This window comes from Hemitrygon akajei, chromosome 16 (genome assembly GCF_048418815.1).
Source record: "Hemitrygon akajei chromosome 16, sHemAka1.3, whole genome shotgun sequence".
In the NCBI taxonomy this organism is placed as follows: Eukaryota; Metazoa; Chordata; class Chondrichthyes; order Myliobatiformes; family Dasyatidae; genus Hemitrygon; species Hemitrygon akajei.
In genome coordinates, this window is record NC_133139.1 from 32524432 (window position 1) to 32544321 (window position 19890).

The 19890-nt window shown below is 44.6% G+C and overlaps 1 protein-coding gene across 4 annotated transcripts in view; it reads right to left on the reverse strand.

Annotated features, from left to right (window-relative positions):
- The window catches only part of LOC140739940 (solute carrier family 12 member 2-like), a 76458-nt gene that overhangs the window by 9632 nt on the left and 46936 nt on the right, over positions 1 to 19890 (reverse strand). For all 4 annotated transcript variants that reach the window (XM_073068634.1, XM_073068633.1, XM_073068635.1 and 1 more), the window contains 8 exons: positions 17115 to 17214; positions 15314 to 15425; positions 15074 to 15214; positions 12552 to 12658; positions 11768 to 11847; positions 4972 to 5031; positions 3660 to 3776; positions 2417 to 2528 (listed from right to left, as the gene is read on the reverse strand). In XM_073068634.1, the coding sequence (XP_072924735.1) occupies positions 2417 to 2528; positions 3660 to 3776; positions 4972 to 5031; positions 11768 to 11847; positions 12552 to 12658; positions 15074 to 15214; positions 15314 to 15425; positions 17115 to 17214 (829 nt within the window). The remainder of the gene's footprint in view (positions 1 to 2416; positions 2529 to 3659; positions 3777 to 4971; positions 5032 to 11767; positions 11848 to 12551; positions 12659 to 15073; positions 15215 to 15313; positions 15426 to 17114; positions 17215 to 19890) is intronic.

The window sequence follows — 19890 nt, forward strand, 5'->3', positions numbered from 1 at the left end:
TAATAACTGAACTTTGACCAACATTGCCTGGGTGGGGCACAGACTGGTAAATCTGGAGGAATGATAGGACCCTAAGATGTAGGAGCAGGAAGAGGCTACACACATTGATAAAGTGATTAAGAAGGCTTACGGAATGCTTGTTTTTGTTAGTCGAGGCATTGAATTCAAAAGTCAGGAGGCTATGTTGCAACTTTATAAAACTCTGGTTAGGCCACATCTGGATTATTGCATAGAGTTCTGATCACCCATTATATGAAGGGTGTTGAGGCTTTGGAGAGGGTGCGGAAGAGGTTTACCAGGATGCTGCCTGGTTTAGAGGACATGTGCTATCATGACAGTCTGGATAAACTTGGGTGGATTTCTCTGAAGCGCCGGGAGCTGAGGGGAGATCTGATAGAGGTTTATTAGATTATGAGAGGCATAGATAGAGTAGACAAGGAGTATCTGTTTCTCAGGATTGAAATGTCTAATACCAGAGGGTATGCATTGAAGGTGAGGGGGGTAGGTTCAAGTGGGATGTGAGGCGTGAGTTTTTTACTCAGAGAGTTGTGGATGCCTGGAATGCACTGCCTGGTATGGTGGTAGTGGCAAATACATTGGAGGCTTTTAAGAGATGTTTGGATAGGCACAGGGATGCAAGGAAGATGAAGGGATATAGACATGGTGTAGGTGGGAGGGATTAGTGTTTGGGCGTTCTGATTTTCTCTTTTTAGCTGGTTCAACACAAAGTTGTGGGTGGAATGGGCCTGTTCCTGTGCTATACTACTTTACATTTTATGTTTAATTAGGCTACTCTGCCCATTGGATCTCATTTATTATCCCTCTCAACTCCATTCTCCTACCTTCTCCCCATAACCTTTGATGTCTGACTAATCTAGAACTATTCAACCTCCACTTTAAATATACTGTACTCAGTGACTTGTACTTCACGGCAGTCTAGGTAATAGAATTCCACAGACTCACCATTCTTAAAAAATATTCTTCTTCACCTCTGTTCTAAATGGACATCCCTCTATTCTGTGGCTGTGCCCTCTGGTCTGACTCACCCACTGTAGGAGACATCCACTGGGCCTTTCAATATTTGATAAGTTTCAGTGAGATCCTCCCCCCGGCCCCACCTCATTCTTCTAAACTCCAGCAAAGTCAGGTCCAGAGTCATTCAACGCTCCTCATATGTTAACCCTTTGTACACCTGTGTAAGATGTAATGATTGTATATCTAACTCCAAATCCAGCAGGGGTTACCTAACCTTTCTTTTGCTCTTGGTTCTCAGAATGCAATCCTTCCTACCAAAATGACAATGCAGAGAGAGCAATGGGAGCAAATAGATTCATTAAGTGTCTTGCCTCAGTCCTCACTGTGAAAGACTCCAGCAGCAGGCTAGAAATTCAAGCGTATCAGTGGGCAGCAATGTGTTCAGTTGCTATTTCTAAGGAGAAAGTGCTTGGAAAGCTGAAAGGACCAAAGGTAGATAACTCACCTGGCCCAGAGACTACATAACAGGGTCTGACGGAGGTAGCTAAAGAGTTTGGAAGCATGACTTACTAAGTTCCTCCAGCATTTTGTGTGTGTTAGCATGAACAGAAGATTAGCTGACTGCCAGAAGGCAAAGAGTGGGAATAAAGGGGCTTTTGTCATTGGCTGCCAGTAGCTAGTGCTGTTTGCAGGGTCACTAATTTTCATGTTCTATTGTAAGGATCTGGATGGCATAATTGAAGACCTTTTGGCTAAGCTTGTGAATACTACAATTACAGGTGGAGGGGCAGGTAGTGTTGAGAAAGCAGTGAGTCTACAGAAGGACTTCGACAGATTAGGAGAACGGGCAAGGAAGCGGTAGCTGGAATATTGTGTAGGGAAGAGTATGGTCATGCACGTTCATTGAAGGAATAAAGGCTAAGGTTACTTTCTAAATGTACTCGCTGGAGTTTAGAAGAATGAGGATGCACATCATTGAAACCTAGTGAATATTGAAAGGCATGAGTGGATGTGGAAAGGATGTTTCCGATAATGGGGGAGCCTAGAATCAAAGGGCACAGCCTCAGAATAGGACAACCGTTTAGAACAGAAATGAGGTGGAATTTCTTTAACCAGAGGGTGGTGAATCTGTGAAATTCATTGCCATAGACAGTTATGGAAGCTAAGCCACTGGATATATTTAATGTGGAGGTTGATAGCTTCCTGATCAATAAGGGTGTCAAAGGTTACAGAGAAAAGGCAGGAGAATGGGGTTGAGGGGGAAAATAAATCAGCCATGATGGAGCAGATCTGATGGGCCAAATGTCCTAATTCTGCTTCTATGTCTTTTAGTTGAAAGTTCCATGCTACATCCATTTGACACATTGGTGTCAATTGTAAAATAGTCAGTTTATGAGGGAAGCCAATAAACAATGCAAAGGCACTACACACAGATTCTAACCTTCTCTTGTCATCATCAATGGTGTGGATATTGCCAGCTGTAAGTACCCTGATTCTACAGTCGTTCCACTGTTTCTTCATATTCATGAGGTATGGGATAAGCAGGGTCAGACCTAGTGATAAAGTTAACAATATTAACAAAAGAACCAAAGCCTCAAAGTACACGCGAACATTTCCTCAGCATTTCCATCGCAGTCCCAGGCCATTTCTCCAGTACATCCAAGGTCAAATTGCCCAGGCTCACATGTGGAGAAGGACCTGATATTCTGAGAGTGAAGGTACTGAGTCAACTGACTGGAGACCCAGTAGTCAGAGACTGTGTCACGTGTCAGTAGAGATGGTGATGATGGAAACAGCATTTCATTTTGGCCATTGTGTGGGAAGTTCTGAAGTGTGAATAGGAATAGCAATGGTGGTGAGGAGATTTTAACATGAATAAACTACTTGGAATAACTATTAAGTGTTTTTTTTTCCTTCTCACCTAGTAAAAAATAAAACTCCCCATCAGTCTCATACAGCAAGACAGTGCAGAATCTGGAATAACATGCAAGATGCTGGAGGAGCTCTGCAGGTCAGGCAGCATCTGCGGAAGGAAATAGACAGCCATTGTTTTGGTCAAGACCCTTCCCCTGGACTGGCGCCAACAGGTTTAGTGCTGGATTACCTCTATATCCATCCTCCCAGTTCATCTCCTTTCTTTAAACTCAAATCACACTGGTTTCCACCCAAAAAGTTGACTGTCCATTCCTCTCCAACTGCTGCTGCTTGACGTGTTGAGTTCCTCCAGCATCTTATGTTTTAGTCCCTTAAACGGTGCCCTCCATTTTGGCTTTTTTGCACTAGGAGCTTCAGTCAGCTCCAAACCACAGCACCGTGGCACGGTAGCCTAGTGGCTAGTGCAATCAATCTACGGCGTCTCTTCCCACTGCTGTCGGTAAGGAGTTTGTATGTTCTCCCCATGACTGCGTGGGCTTCCTGCGGGTACTCTGGTTTTCTCCCACATTCCAAAGATGTACGGTTAGGGTTAGTGAGTCAAGGGCATGCTATATTGGAGCTGAAAGTGTGGCGACACTTGCAGGCTGCCTCCACCCAGCCCAGTCCTTGGACTGCATTGGTCACTGACGCAAAACAATGCGTTTCACTGCGTGCTTCATTGTACAAGTGACAACCTTCTAAATCCATGCAAAAAAAAATTGAATTTAAGAGGGACTTATCAAAAGATATCACGTGAACATTAAACTTACCTCCGTCATCAAAAAGCCACCAAACGTCAATGATTCCTTTGCCCTGTTTCTTTTGAAATATTGATTCAATCCCTGGTAAAGTTTGAGGGTGACTTTTGAAGTACTGATATTCAGTTTCTGTCATGAGAAGGTAAAGGTTACCCTAAAGATTACACCATACTTCCAATGTCCTGCCAACTCACACTGACATACACGGCTAAGCTAAAGGCAGTCAAGCAAACCCCCAGCTTCCTGCAGTGAGTTCCCTACTTGCTGCCAATTTGACACTCGGCATAATCTAACGATGTGTACAGTCAACCTGGAGTTTAGTTTAATATAATAATCTATCCTACAGCAATCTCAATGAGTTGAGAGTGTGAAAGTTAAATACACAAAAATATTTGTTTTAAAACACGGTTGATCTTTTTTTTTCAAATCTGGCTTTGAAAATGGTTGAAACAGAATGAAAAATTAAATTGGATGAAATCACTTTAGTGCTGTTTGGGAGAACTGCTATTATCAGAGCCAGTGGAAGTTTCCCCAGGTCATGTGAAGCCTAAGCAACACGCACAAAATGCTGGAGGAACTCAGCAGGCCAGGCAGCATCTATGGAAAAGAGTAAACAGTTGATGTTTCAGGCAAGATCCATCATTAGTCCCGATGAAGGGTCTCGGCCAGAAACATCAACTGTTTACTCTTTTCCACAGATGCTGCCCAGCCTGCTGAGCTCTTCCAGCTTTTTGTGTGTGTTGCCTTGGAATTTACAGCATCTGCAGATTTTCCTCATGCAAGTGAAGCCAAGGTTCAATAGAAGCTGAGTTACCCTATCAACAAGCCCCAGATCAAATAAAGTCCAAGTTAAATCACCATGAGCTCGCCCATTCCCTGGTCCATTTCTAATCATGGAACTATTAGGGAGATGCTGGACTAATCATTATCTTCATAAAGGCATGAACAGGCTTGATGGTGGACTACCTCTACCCTTTCTCCAAGGGCAGAGGCTTTCTTTAAACTCTAAACACGTGCCACTACTCACAGTGAAAATTTCCCAGATACAGCTTGTACCTGAAGGTGCACACACAGCACAATATCTTCTCGATACAGTGATTAAAGAGAATGAGAAAGCAATGGTGATGATACCCAGGAGAGGAAGCAGGAAGAGACAGTTAAAGCCAACAGAAATCCTTTCCGATTAGAAAGTGAAGTGTTTTCTCATCACTTATTAGGTTTATAAACTTTTAAAACTACTTATATTTTCTCTTAACTCACATATGTTGAAAGAATTTGTGAATATCAACATGACTTCAGGAAATCATTTTTTGATCTTTGGTACCTGGGCTGAAGAGTGACTGTGCCTGAGGTCTATTCATAGATTCAGCTTCCTTCTGATTTTCTAAGAATGAAAAACAAAACGATAACGTGTAGCAAAGTTCATGTTAACAGTTTACAACCCACTCTCAAGCATAAAATAAATAGTAAGGTATTGCAATTTCATTCGCTGTAATTGCAAAATTAGTGTTGGAATTGCAAATGTGGACTTAAAGTGTCTCCTCTTTAATTAACCGTATTCCTCCTTTCACTCCAACCCCATCTTACAGAGGGGCAGTTGAGGAGTATGAGAATGAAAGAAAACACTGGGAAAACAGCATCTATGGAAAGAGAAAAAAAATTTAGATCTACCATGAAATTCCCTTTACCACACAGGGAGGTCTGAAACCCAATTTCCACATGTGGTATAGAGGAATTAGTGGCTCTTTTAATAAACCCAAGTTTATTTTTATTAACACCTTCTCAAAAGACACAAATGTCTCCAAAGACAAAGAACTTAAGGTTGTTTCACAAATCTGCAGATGCTGGAAATCCAAAGCAATGCGCACAAATGCTGGAGGAACTCAGCAGGCTAGACAGCATCTACTGGAAAAAGTAAACAGTCAACATTTTTGGGTCGTGTCCCCTTGTCAGGACTGGAAAGGAGTATTTCCCCCTCCTCTCCAGTCCTGGTGAAAGGTCTCAGACTGAAATGTCAACTTCTTACTCTTTTCATTAATGTTGCCTGGCCTGCTGAGTTCCTCTGTCATTTAATGTGTGCTGCTAAGGTTACTTCATCTTAAATCCATTGATACTTTGTTAAGAAGCTTCCAGTTATAAACTGAACTTACTCATCATGTCACTGATAATGTTTTTAGGGGGTTCCAACCTCTGCTTGTATCCGACATGGAGATTAACTCAGCAAATGTGCAGCTCAGTAAAGGAACAGAGTCTGTCTCCACCAATACACCTCTCAACAGAGAACACTTCACCCCCCTCCTGCCCCCACAAACAGACAATAGACAACAGGTGTATAAGTAGACCATTCGGCCCTTTGAGCCTGCACCGCCATTTTGAGATCATGGCTGATCATCTACTATCAATACCTGGTTCCTGCCTTGTCCCCATATCCCTTGATTCCCCTATCCATAAGATACCTATCTAGCTCCTTCTTGAAAGCATCCAGAGAATTGGCCTCCACTACCTTCCGAGGCAGTGCATTCCAGACCCCCACAACTCTCTGGGAGAAGAAGTTTTTCCTTAACTCTGTCCTAAATGACCTACCCCTTATTCTCAAACCATGCTCTCTGGTACTGGACTCTCCCAGCATCTGGAACATATTTCCTGCCTCTATTTTGTCCAATCCCTTAATAATCTTATATGTTTCAATCAGATCCCCTCTCAATCTCCTTAATTCCAGTGTGTACAAGCCCAGTCTCTCTAACCTGTCTGCGTAAGACATTCCAGACATCCAAGGAATTAACCTCGTGAATCTACGCTGCACTTCCTCTACAGCCAGGATGTCCTTCATAACCCTGGAGACCAAAACTGTACACAATACTCCAGGTGTGGTCTCACCAGGGCTCTGTACAAATGCAAGAGGATTTCCTTGCTCTTGTACTCAATTCCCTTTGTAATAAAGGCCAGCATTCCATTAGCCTTCTTCACTGCCTGCTGCACTTGCTCATTCACCTTCAGTGATTGATGAACAAGGACTCCTAGATCTCTTTGTATTTCTCCCTTACCTAACTCTACACCGTTCAGATAATAATCTGTCTTCCTGTTCTTACTCCCAAAGTGGATAACCTCACACTTATTCACATTAAACGTCATCTGCCAAGTATCTGCCCACTCACCCAGCCTATCCAAGTCACCCTGAATTCTCCTAACATCCTCATCACATGTCATACTGCCACCCAGCTTAGTATCATCAGCAAATTTGCTGATGTTATTCTCAATGCCTTCATCTAAATCGTTGACATAAATTGTAAACAGCTGTGGTCCCAATACCGAGCCCTGTGGCACCCCACTAGTCACCACCTGCCATTCCGAGAAACACCCATTCACCGCTACCCTTTGCTTTCTATCTGCCAACCAGTTTTCTATCCATGTCAATGTCTTCCCCCCGATACCCTGACCTTTGATTTTACCCACCAATCTCCTATGTGGGACCTTATCAAATGCCTTCTGAAAATCGAGGTACACTACATCCACTGGATCTCCCCCGTCTAACTTCCTGGTTGCATTCTCGAAAAACTCCAACAGATTAGTCAAGCATGATTTACCCTTGGTAAATCCATGCTGGCTCGGCCCAATCCTATCACTGCTATCTAGATATGCCACTATTTCATCCTTAATAATGGACTCTAGCATCTTCCCCACCACCGATGTCAGGCTGACAGGTCGATAGTTCTCTGTTTTCTCCCTCCCTCCTTTCTTAAAAAGTGGGATAACATTAGCCATTCTCCAATCCTCAGGAACTGATCCTGAATCTAAGGAACATTGGAAAATGATTACCAATGCATCCGCAATTTCCAGGGCCACCTCCTTTAGTACCCTAGGATGCAGACCATCTGGACCTGGGGATTTGTCAGCCTTCAGTCCCATCAGTCTTCTCATCACCGTTTCCTTCCTAATATGTAGTCACTCACCTGTCCTTTATTCTTCCACTCGCTATCCTCTCTCACATTCTGGATCCCCGCCCCCTGCAAATTTAGTTTAAACCCCCCCCCCCCAAGAAGCACTAGCAAACTTCCCTGCTAGTACCGCTCCAGTTCAGGTGTAAACCGTCCCTTTGGAACAGATCCCACCTTCCCTGGAACAAAGCCCAATTATCTACAAAGCTGAAACCCTCCCTCCTGCACCATCCTCTCAGCCACGTATTAATCTTTATAATCTTTCTGTTCCTTGCCTCACTCGCATGTGGCACAGGTAGCAATCCTGAGATTGTTACCCTGGAGGTCCTGCTCTTCAGCTTCGCACCTAACTCCCTGAACTCCCTACGCAGGACCCCCTCACTCGTCCTACCCATGTCATTGGTCCCTACATGGACCACAACATCTGGATTCTTGCCCTCCCTCTCGAGAATAACCTGCACCCGATCTGAGATGTCTCGGACCCCGGCACCAGGGAAGCAACATACCATCCGAGACTCCCGATCTTCCCCACAAAATCTCCTATCCGCCCCCCTGACTATAGAATCCCCTATCAATACCGCTCTCTTCTCTTCCCTCCTCCCCTTCCTAGTCAAGGGTACAACTTCAGTGCCAGAGACAGGACCACTGCAGCTTGTTCCTGGTAGGCCATCCCCACCAACAGTATCCAAAACGGTATACTTATTTTTGATGGAAACGGCCACAGGGGTGCTCTTCTCTCTCTGTCTCACTTCCTTTATATTCCTGGCTAGCTTGCGTTCGTACCTCATTTTTTCTCCCCGTATTGCCTTTTTAGTTAAGTTCTGTTGTTCCTTAAAAACTTCCCAATCATCTGTCCTCACACTCACCTTAGCTCTGTCATACTTCCTTTTTTTTTTAATGCTATGCAATCTTTGATTTCCTTTGTCAACCACTGTGGCCCCTTTCCCCCCTTTGAATCCTTCCTTCTCTGGGGGATGAACTGATTTTGCACCTTGTGCATTATTCCCAAGAATACCTGTCATTGCTGTTTCACTGTCTTTTCTGCTAGGCTATCCGTCCAGTCAACTTTGGCCAGCTCATGGCTCCATAGTTTCCCCTGTTCAACTGCAACACTGACACCTCCGAGCTGCCCTTATCCTTCTCAAATTGCAGATAAAAACTTATCATATTATGATCACTACCTCCTAATGGCTCCTTTACTGCAAGATCGCTTATCAAATCCTGTTCATTACATAACACTAAATCCAGAATAGTCTTGTCCCTGGTCGGCTCTCGTACAAGCTGTTCCAAGAATGCATCCCGTAGGCACTCCACAAACTCCCTATCCTGTGGTCCAGCACCAACCTGATTCTCCCAGTTCACCTGCATGTTGAAATTCCCCATAACTACTGCGACATTACCTTTGCCACATGCCAATGTTAACTCCCTATTCAACTTGCACCCAATATCCATGCTACCATTTGGTGGCCTGTAGACAACACCCATTTGGGTCCTTTTGCCCTTACTGTTCCTCAGTTCTATCCACACAGACTCTACTTCTCCTGACCCTATGTCCCCCCTTGCAAAGGACTGAATCTCATTCCTCACCAACAGGGCCATCCCACCCCCTCTGCCCACATTTCTGTCTCTACGATAGCACGTATACCCTTGTACATTCATTTCCCAGGTCTGATCTCCCTGCAGCCATGTCTCCGTTATCCCAACAACATCATAGTTACCGATTCACACCTGGGCTTCAAGCTCATCCGCCTTATTTCTGACACTTCGTGCATTCAGATATAGAATTTTTAGCCCATTTCTCCTCTGTTTGAATCGCTGCCTATTGTGCTTAACCCAGCTCCCCGAACTCCCATCGGGCTATATGCCCCTAGAATTTTGTTGTCCTTCCTAAATTTACTTATTCTTTCAACACATTTAACTCCATGTTCCGTCAGACCATCTCTCTGTACATGTGTCCTCCTTATCAGTTGTTCCGCCTCACCTTTCTCACACTCCGGCCCCAAGAATGAGAGGAAGATATGCACCCCCCACAAATACCCCTACATAATGAGTTGTTCTGGCTCCCAAGTCTTCATTATGACTAGCTGCCTAGTCATCACCCATAAATACCCCCATACAATAAGTGCCATCAATACTCCTCCACAAATGCCTCTCTACAATGATACACATGAGCCTCGGGCACAAATACCCTGGCACAACAGTCACAGATCCTGTTACATCCTGCGATTAGGATATAACAGGATGTAACTTGAGGGTGCTCAGAGCCTGTGCCCCCCAGCTATGTGGAGTACTTCACCATGTCTTCAATCTGAGCCTGAATCTCCAGAGGGTTCCTGTGCTGTGGAAGACGTCCTGCCTCGTCCCTGTACCGAAGACACCGCGCCCCAGTGGCGCCAATGACTACAGACCGGTGGCATTGACCTCCCACATCATGAAGACCCTGGAGAGACTTGTTCTAGAGCAGCTCCAGCCTATGGTTAGGCCACACTTAGACCCTCTCCAGTTCACCTATCAGCCCCAACTAGGAGTTGAGGATGTCATCGTCTACCTGCTGATCCATGTCTATGCCCACCTGGACAAGCCAGCGAGCACTGTGAGGGTCATGTTTTTTGACTTCTCCAGTGTGTTCAACACCATCCGCCCTGCTCTGCTGGGTGAAGAGCTGACAGTGATGCAGGTGGATGGTTCCCTGGTGTCATGGATTATTGATTACCTGACTGGCAGACCGCAGTACGTGCGCTTGCAACACTGTGTGTCAGACAGAGTGGTGAGCAGCACTGGGGCTCCACAGGGGACTGTCCTGTCTCCCTTTCTCTTCACCATCTACACCTCAGACTTCAACTACTGCACAGAGTCTTGCCATCTTCAGAAGTTTTCTGATGACTCTGCCATAGTTGGATGCATCAGCAAGGGAGATGAGGCTGAGTACAGGGCTACGGTGGGAAACTTTGTCACATGGTGTGAGCAGAATCATCTGCAGCTTAATGTGAAAAAAGACTAAGGAGCTGGTGGTGGACCTGAGGAGGGCTAAGGCACCAGTGACCCTTGTTTCCATCCAAGGGGTCAGTGTGCACATGGTGGAGGATTACAAATACATGGGGATACGAATTTACAATAAACAGGACTGGTCAAAGAACACTGAGGCTGTCTACAAGAAGGGTCAGAGCCATCTCTATTTCCTGAGGAGACTGAGGTCCTTTAACATCTGCTGGATGATGCTGAGGATGTTCTACGAGTCTGTGATGGCCAGTGCTATCATGTTTCCTGTTGTGTGCTGGGGCAGCAGGCTGAGGGTAGCAGACACCAACAGAATCAACAAACTCATTCGTAAGGCCAGTGATGATGTGGGGGTGGAACTGGACTCTCTGACAGTGGTGTCTGAAAAGAGGATGCTGTCCAAGTTGCATGCCATCTTGGACAATGACTCCCATCCACTCCATAATGTACTGGTTAGGCACAGGAGTACATTCAGCCAGAGACTCATTCCACTGAGATGCAACACTGAGCGTCATAGGAAGTAATTCCTGCCTGTGGCCATCAAACTTTACAACTCCTCCCTCGGAATGTCAGACACCCTGAGCCAATAGGCTGGTCCTGGACTTCTTTCCACTTGGCATGATTAACTTATTATTATTTAATTATTTATGGTTTTATATTGCTATATTTCTACACTATTCTTGGTTGGTGCAGCTGTAACGAAACCCAATTTCCCTCGGGATCAATAAAGTATGTCTGTCTGTCTGATTACCTCTGCCTGCATTTTGTCGCTCTTTCTTACTCATCTGGTTTTCTATTCCCCTAGATTTTCAGTATGACTTTTGGCCCCTGGGTACCTGTTGTTCTGGCTCACAAGAACCACCACCTTCAAAGGTACAATTTAATGTCAGAGAAATGTATACAATATACATCCTGAAATGCTTTTTCTTTGCAAACATCCACGAAAACAGAGGAGCGCCCCGAAAGAATGAACGACAGTTAAACGTTAGAACCCCAAAGTCTCACCCCAGCCCCTCCCTCCCGCATGTAAGTGGCGGCGAGCAACAATCCCCCCTCCCCCCACCAGCAAAAATAAAGCGCACCCGCTACCTGCACTCAATTGTGAGCAAAGCCATAGCAAAGACACAGACTTGCAGTTACCCCAAAGACTACATTGTTCACCCACGGCATCCAGTATTTTGATGTTACCTTGCTCCAGAGACTGAGAGATGTCCAGTCCCCCTGGAAGCCTAACAATCACCACTCCATACTGAAAGTCAAAGGCGTCACTGAGGAAGAGAATAATGTCACTTAAAACTACAAGCAGTACCACACGGTAAATAAAAGCACTTCCCCCATTTCAATGAAATCATTTTATCATAAAATTTATTTACAGAAACAACACAACACAACAACACTTTTGAACTGAGTCGTTGATTTTAATCACCTGCAGGTCAAGGGGTGCTCACAACACCAATGACAGAAGTTCTTCTAAGAAGATGGAAGTGACTCAGAATTTGTGAATAGTTAAATCTGAAAATAATGTCTGGTTGTAAATTATTCTTTTTTTAAAAAGTGAGAAGGCAGTGTAGTGCATTAAATGCATGTGTGCAGTTGGGCGGTTGGCTGACAAACCGGGTGCAAATCTCCATCTCCTTGTGTTTATAGAATCTGCATGACTCAGAATTCAAAGCAGGAATTGGTGAACATCACCCCGTGGCTGCACGTTTCCTCTCTGTGACTAATGAACCCGGTCTCCAGGAAGACCTGTTTGCCAACATTGATTGGTTTCTCACTGAACACAAGTTACTCTAATTTGCTCTTCTTGCATTTTCCCATCCCTGTGATCCATCAGTTTCACTGGCCGACTCTGCATTCACTCATCAGACTCACTGAATGGGCAGCTGTTTGATATTCTGTTAGGATCTCTCTGTTGGGAAGGGTTACAGGAGACAAATATTTTAGATTAAACTCAGTGACTGACGGTACTCACTGGATAATGTTGATGTAACAGTCCACTTCTTCAATGCTGGTCAAGGTCCAATTTGTCTTGAAGCCTAGGACCAGAGTATTAGGTCTCATCCTGCCAAGGCCCACGGCCTGTGGAACAGAGAATAGATCCAGCTCAGATGCTTCAGGGAGATACAACCACGTCATTTTGTCCCTGTCTTCCAGTCCCCATAATCATTGCAACTGCCAACTATGGAAGACACAATTATCATGGGCGCCCCAACCTTCTACAGATAAACAATTCCGCATAGTCCAATGCTAAGCCAGAAAGCATGTTCGGTCCATTCTTGATACAGCAAGACTATGGAAGGACTTTAGTGATTAGCATCTGTATCTTTGTATCAGGAAATCATGCAGTTTTCCAGTGACTGCTATTAGAAAGTGTCCTTGGGACATACAAGATTGCTGAAAGACAGAAGCAGGCTTTCTGTAATGTCTTTTACTGTTGTACATCTTACCAGTGCCTATTCTCAGGGCACATACAAAGTTGACGTGCCCAAGGTCAGCAAGCTCTCAGGAAACCTACACTTCAAAGTACAAACCCCATTTCCAGAAAGGTTGGGATATTTTCCAAAATGCAATAAAAACAAAAATCTGTGATATGTTCATTCACGTGAACCTTTATTTAACTGATAAAAGTACACAGAAAAGATTTTCAGTAGTTTTACTGACCAACTTAATTGTATTTTGTAAATATACACAAATTTAGAATTTGATGGCTGCAACACACTCAACAAAAGTTGGGACAGAGTTAAAATAAGATTGAAAAGTGCACAGAATATTCAAGTAACACCGGTTGGAAGACTCCACATTAAGCAGGCTAATTGGTAGCAGGTGAGATATCATGACTGGGTATAAAAGTAGCGTCCATCAAAGGCTCAGTCTTTGCAAGCAAGGATGGGTTGTGGCTCATCCCTCTGTGCCAAAATTTGTGAGAAAATTGTTAGTCAGTTCAAAAGGAACATTTCCCAACGCAAGATTGCAGAGAATTTAAGTCTTTCAACATCTACAGTACATAATATTGTGAAAAGATTCAGAGAATTCAGAGACATCTCAGTGCATAAAGGGCAAGGTCGGAAACCACTGTTGAATGTGCGTGATCTTTGAGCCCTCAGGCAGCACTGCCTAAGAAACCGTCATGCTACTGTGACAATTATAGCCACCTGGGCTCGGGAGTACTTCGGAAAACCATTGTCACTTAACATAGTCTGTCACTGCATCCAGAAATGCAACTTGAAACTGTATTACGCAAAGAGGAAGCCATACATCAACTCTATGCAGAAACACCGGCAAGTTCTCTGGGCCCGAGCTCATCTCAGATGAACTGAAAGACTGTGGAACCGTGTGCTGTGGTCAGATGAGTCTACATTTCAGCTAGTTTTCGGAAAAAACGGGCGTCGAGTTCTCCGTGCCAAAGATGAAAACGACCATCCTGATTGTTATCAGCGAAAGGTGCAAAAGCCAGCATCTGTGATGGTATGGGGGTGCATCAGTGCCCACGGCATGGGTGAGTTGCATGTATGTGAAGGTACCATTGACTCTGAGGCGTATATTAGGATTTTAGAAAGACATATGTTGTCATCAAGGTGACGTCTCTTCCCGGGACGTCCATGCTTATTTCAGCAGGACAATGCCAGACCACATTCTGCACGGGCTACAACAGCGTGGCTTTGTAGACACAGAGTGCATGTGCTTGACTGGCCTGCTGCCAGTCCAGATCTATCTCCTATTGAAAATGTATGGTGCATCATGAAGAGGAGAATCAGACAACGGGGACCACGGACTGTTGAGCAGCTGAAGTCTTATATCAAGCAAGAATGGACAAAATTTCCTATTGCAAATCTACTACAATTAGTATCCTCAGTTCCAAAATTATTAATAAGTGTTATTAAAAGGAAAAGTGATGTAACACAATGGTAAACATGCCTCTGTCCCAACTTTTGTTGAGTGTGTTGCAGCCATCAAATTCTAAATTTGTGTATATTTACAAAATACAATTAAGTTGGTCAGTAAAACTATTGAAAATCTTTTCTTTGTACTTTTGTCAGTTAAATAAAGGTTCACGTGAATTGACATAGCACAGATTTTTGTTTTTATTGCATTTTGGAAAATATCCCAACTTTCCTGGAAATGGGGTTTGTAGGAAATCTACAGTGAGGAGCGGAGAGTGGAGAATTTGAGATGGTATTGTGTGTTAGGTTTGCGTACAAAGGTATGCAATATGGCTGAGGGTGGGAGTAGAAAGTTTTAAGCAGGATGTAAGAGTCATAATAAGGAGCTAAAACATCTGAGGATATTAACATGGAAAAGTGGAAGTGCCAAAATCAAAAATACTTTAAATGCAAAAATCTGAAATAAAAAGAAAATGCTTGAAATATTTAAAAGGGCAGGCAGGTACAGAATTAGAGTTTCAGATCAAAGATCCCTTTTCAGATACTTCTTGAGCAGTTGGAAGATCCCAGCGTTTTCTGCTTTTATTTATGAAGAGTTGGAGAGGTTGGTTACCTGGAGTAGACACCTTGCACCCCGCCGAAGGTCTTCAGCATAGATTGCTGAATAAAATCCCTTCTTCTTGTATTGTGCCAACCATCTCTGGTATTTCACCTGATTCCCAGGTATTTCCTTCAGTGCCTGCCTCTGGGATTCCTACTGGGTGAAAGAACTGTATCAAATCCTTGCTTCAGCACGCCATAACTTTTCAATGGGTGTTGTGGGTAAATGAGGGGTAGGAAAGTTTACACATACCATATGAACATGTCCACAGATCATGAGGCCAACATTTCGTGTGAAAGTGTGCGTGATGTCCACCAGGGCTGGCCGTGACGATGGTGGTCCGCTCAGGACAAGACACTGTGGCCTGGGTTGGCAAAAGGCATGGAGATGTCCATCTCAGAGCAATTCATTTAACTTTAGATTCTACGTCTACTATACTCTGAAACCAGGTGGGGGCAGAAAACAGCATCCAAGAAGCACTCCTGTATCATCAACTTTTTTAACCTCACTGTACCTTATCTGCTCAAGGTCAACATCTTCTAGTTTGTTCAGCACAGCCAGAACTTTATGAGCTTCAATTAGACACCCCTCTCAAACTTCCAAGTTTCACGATCCCAGGAATTAGTCTGTAGTGTCCTTGCTGATTCCCATCTCTGGTAAATATATTCTTTCTTAGCAAAGAAAACCAAAATTCTCCACAATACTTCAAGAGTGGGAAGCATGGTTTTAAAAAAGAAGGGGGAATTTGTTTTTAAATCCTCAGCAGGTCAGACAGCATCTATGGGGAGGGAAGCAGAGGAAATCCTGCAGAGAGGTGAATGGCCTTCATGACTCACCAGCCTGCACCTTATCAACAAGGAGCAACTGATTTTGTGGGTGAAAAGAATCAAATTTAAATTGATGAGAATAAATTTAATAAAAAGAGATATTTTGCATAAAAGTAAAATATTCATGGAGTTGGTCACATGGTCATTTCATACACAGACAATTATTTTAGTAATTGCATTATGTAGGGATTACAAACGATGTTGACGAACAGAGACCTAAAGGTTCAAATATTTTCCATGGACATAAAGTGAAGGTAGATGAAACCACAGAAGGTGAATAAGTTTGCTTCAGTGAACAGGAGAATGGTATGTTAAAGTGAAGTTGCAGCAATTAGTCTGCAATTTCAAGCCCTGTTTTAGAAAGGAGTGCGGAATCCAGTGAGTGTCCAAAGGAGATTCCCCAGACTAACGTCGGGGTTGGAAACTGCATTTCAAAGGAGAAATTTGAGCTGCAGATGCCATCCCCATCAGAGCAAAAAAGAAAAAAAGGTGATAGACCTTCGATGAAGAGTAAACACAATTTTCTCTGGGTGGGCAGTCAGTGGTAGGGGTTTACTGTGAGAAGGAGGAATGACCTCTTGCAATTTCAGGACACTGGAGGAAGCAAGGTCCTTCCATGTGATGAATGAGGCCAAGACCAAAGGAAAGCTGGAAAGGACCTGAAGAGGAAAGGTACAAAATCTACAGGAAGAAAGCAGAGCTCAGTAAAAGTTGACAGACAACATGGCTGTAAGTTCTTGCAGTCCTGCTTAACATTATATCCAATGGTGCTATTCTATTTTAGACAGCATGAAAATGGGCCCTCCAGCCCATTGAGTCTGTGCTGAGCATCAGGAGCCCATGTCTTACATGAACAGATTCTACTACTCACGTACTCACCAGCGGTAAGTTACAGCATCAAATTAACTGACCCAGCACCATATCTTTGGGATATGAGAGGAAACGAGCACCATGGGGAAACGCACATCACGGGTAGAAATGACTAAACTCACAGCGGCATCACTGGAGGTCCGGATGAACCTGGAGATGTGAGGCAGCAGCTCCACTGGCTGCGCAACATAAAGTTGTGTGAGTTCAATGATGAACTATAACCAGATTTAAAGCAGAGTGGAAGCAGGAGGGGCCAAGTTCAGCAGCCCCGGCGATTCTGCACTTCGATGAGCACAGTGACAAGGTATTACCTGAGCTCATTGCATTCCGAATGCTCCCGTAATAAATGTGCTTACCTGAAGTTCTTTATGTGATCTTCAACTCCATACAGGGTCAGGGCGTGCTGCAAGGCTTTCAGGTAAGTCATGGCCTGTGTGGATGAGCCCCAGTTCACATCTGTATATATCAGAGAGTCAGTATGAGATCCTCCTCAGAGTGTCAGAACTGAACGAACTTCAAATCTTCAGGAAAATTGACTGCGGAAACGATCATTCCAACACTCAACCCACCTCCTGCTGACCCACAACTCTCATATGAGAAGTGGGGTGTATAGGATGTGCCCCACTGACTGCAAGAAAGCGCAGCTGGACTGACGGAGTACAGGTCATAGAGAGACACCATGGAGACAGGCCCTTGGGCCACGCAGTCAGCACCAACCATTTACACAAATCCCACTTTTGTTTTATATTCTCCACACATTCCCATCTAGACCGTCCAGATTCTTCCACCCCCCCCCCCCCACAACCACACAACAAGAGCAATTTACAGTGGCCAACTAAACTACCCACCTACATGTCTTTGGGATCGGGGAGGAAAACAAAGAACCCAGGGCAAACTCAGCAGTCACGGGGAGAGTGTACTGGAGGATCGGACTGAACCAGGGACCCTGGCATTGCGAGACAGCAGCCCTGATAGCTGTGCCAATACAATGCAGTGTGTCTATGAAATTAATGTGTGCGGGTACACGCAGCTGACTGAGAACGTGTGGAGTCAGTATGTTTTAACAAGCCATCCAGACAACAGCTGTGGCAGGGCTTACATACCATAGCAGTTCACAAAACAGCACCAGGCAATATCACCCACAACTGCATACCCCTTCCCGAGGAGCTGGACACGTTCTATGCACGTTTGAGCAGAAAGGAACGGGGATGTCACCACCCACCTGGGCAGTCCCAAGTGCACCAGAATCTACAGTTATTGTTGTGGACATCGGATCAGCTTTTTGGAGTGTGAACCTTTGGAAATCATTGGGCTGGATGGTGTCCCTTGTCATGTCCTTAGTTCCTGTGGTGGGGCTATTTGCAGACATGTTTTATTAGCAAGGACACCAAACTTGTTTAATAAGGGTCTCAAAGGTTACGGGAGAAGGTATGAGAACTGCATTGAGAGGTAAGATAAATAAGTTATCAAATTGTGGAACAGACTCAATGCTCTGAATGGCTTAATTCTGCTCCTTTATCTTATGTCCCATTTTTAACATCTACCTGATTCAGGCTGTGGGTCCCCCACCCCAACTTTTAGAAACTAACATCCCAGTACACAAGGAAAATAAGATAGAATGCCTTAATGACTCCCACCCAATGGCTATAAAATCTACCATCAGGAAGTGCTTCCAGAGGCTGGTCATAGCACGCATCAACTCCAGCTTTCCAGACAAACTCAACCCCTGCAATTCATCCACACTGAAACAGAACTGTGGCAGGCACCATCTTCCTGGCCTTACACTCAGCTCTGGAGCATTTGGAACATCATACGGCAGTATGGCTTATTGACTGCAGTTCTGCCTTCAATATTATTATTCCAAGCAAACTCATCACCAACTCCAGACCCTGGGAGTCAATGCCTCGCTCTGTAACTGGATCCTTGACCTTCTGACCAACAGATGGCACTCAATAAGAATGGACAGCAACACCTCCACCATGATGCTCCTCAAGGTTGTGTCCGCAGCCCCACTCATGTGACCGCATGGCCGGATTCTGCTCTAATTCCACCCAAAACTTTGCAGATGATACTGCTGTAGAGGACTGTATCTCAAATAACGGTGAGTCAGAGTGCAGGAAGGAGATAGAGAGCTTAATGTCATGGTGTCATGACAACAACCTTTCCCTAAATATCATCAAAAGAGCCAGTCATCGACTTCAGAAAGGTGACGGGCAGCGGACGTGCTCCTGGCTACATCAAAGGTGCTGAGGTTGAGAGTTTCAAGTTCCCAGGAGTGAACATCATCAACAGCCTTTCCCAGTCCACCTGGTCAGAGCCAAGAAGGCCCACAAACCCTCAGCTTCCTCAGAAAAATAAAGACATTGGGCCTCTCCCCGTCCACCCGTACTGATTTTAATCGATGCACCACAAAACGCGTATAGTCTGGATGCATCACGGCTCTGCACGTGACCACAAGAAGCTGCAGAGAGTTGTGGGATCAGCTCAACACATCACAGGAACCAACCTCCCCTCCATGGACGCTGATTATGCTGGTTGCTTTAATGAAACAGCAACAAGGAGAGACAGAGACCCCACCCACCCCAGACATTCTCTCTTCTGCCCTCTCCCATTGGGCAGGAGATACAAAAAGCCTGAAAGCCTATACCACCAGGCTCAAGAATAGCCTCTATCACACCTGAGTGAACCTCCCGTATGATAAGATGGACTCTTAGCCTCAATCTACCTCATTATGATCTTACACTTTCTCATTTACCTGCACTGCACTTCTGTGCCGGCTTTGACACGTTATTCTATATTCTTATTGTTTTACATTATTCTAGCTCAAAGCACCGTGTAATGATTTGATCTGTATAGACAGTATGCGAGGCAAATGTTCCACTGTACCTTGGTATATGTGACAATAATAAACCAACAGAAAGCAAATCAAAATGGAAGGCACACTCCAGTGGAGAACTTGAGGAGCGTCATATCTCTCGCACCTTCTCAAACACAAAATACTCTGCAGATGCTGGGGTCAAAGCAACACGCACAACACCCTCCCCACAGATCTCCCACCTGGCACTTATCCCTGCAAGCGTAAGTGCTACACCTGTCCCTACACCTCCTCTCTTACCACCATTCAGGGCCCCC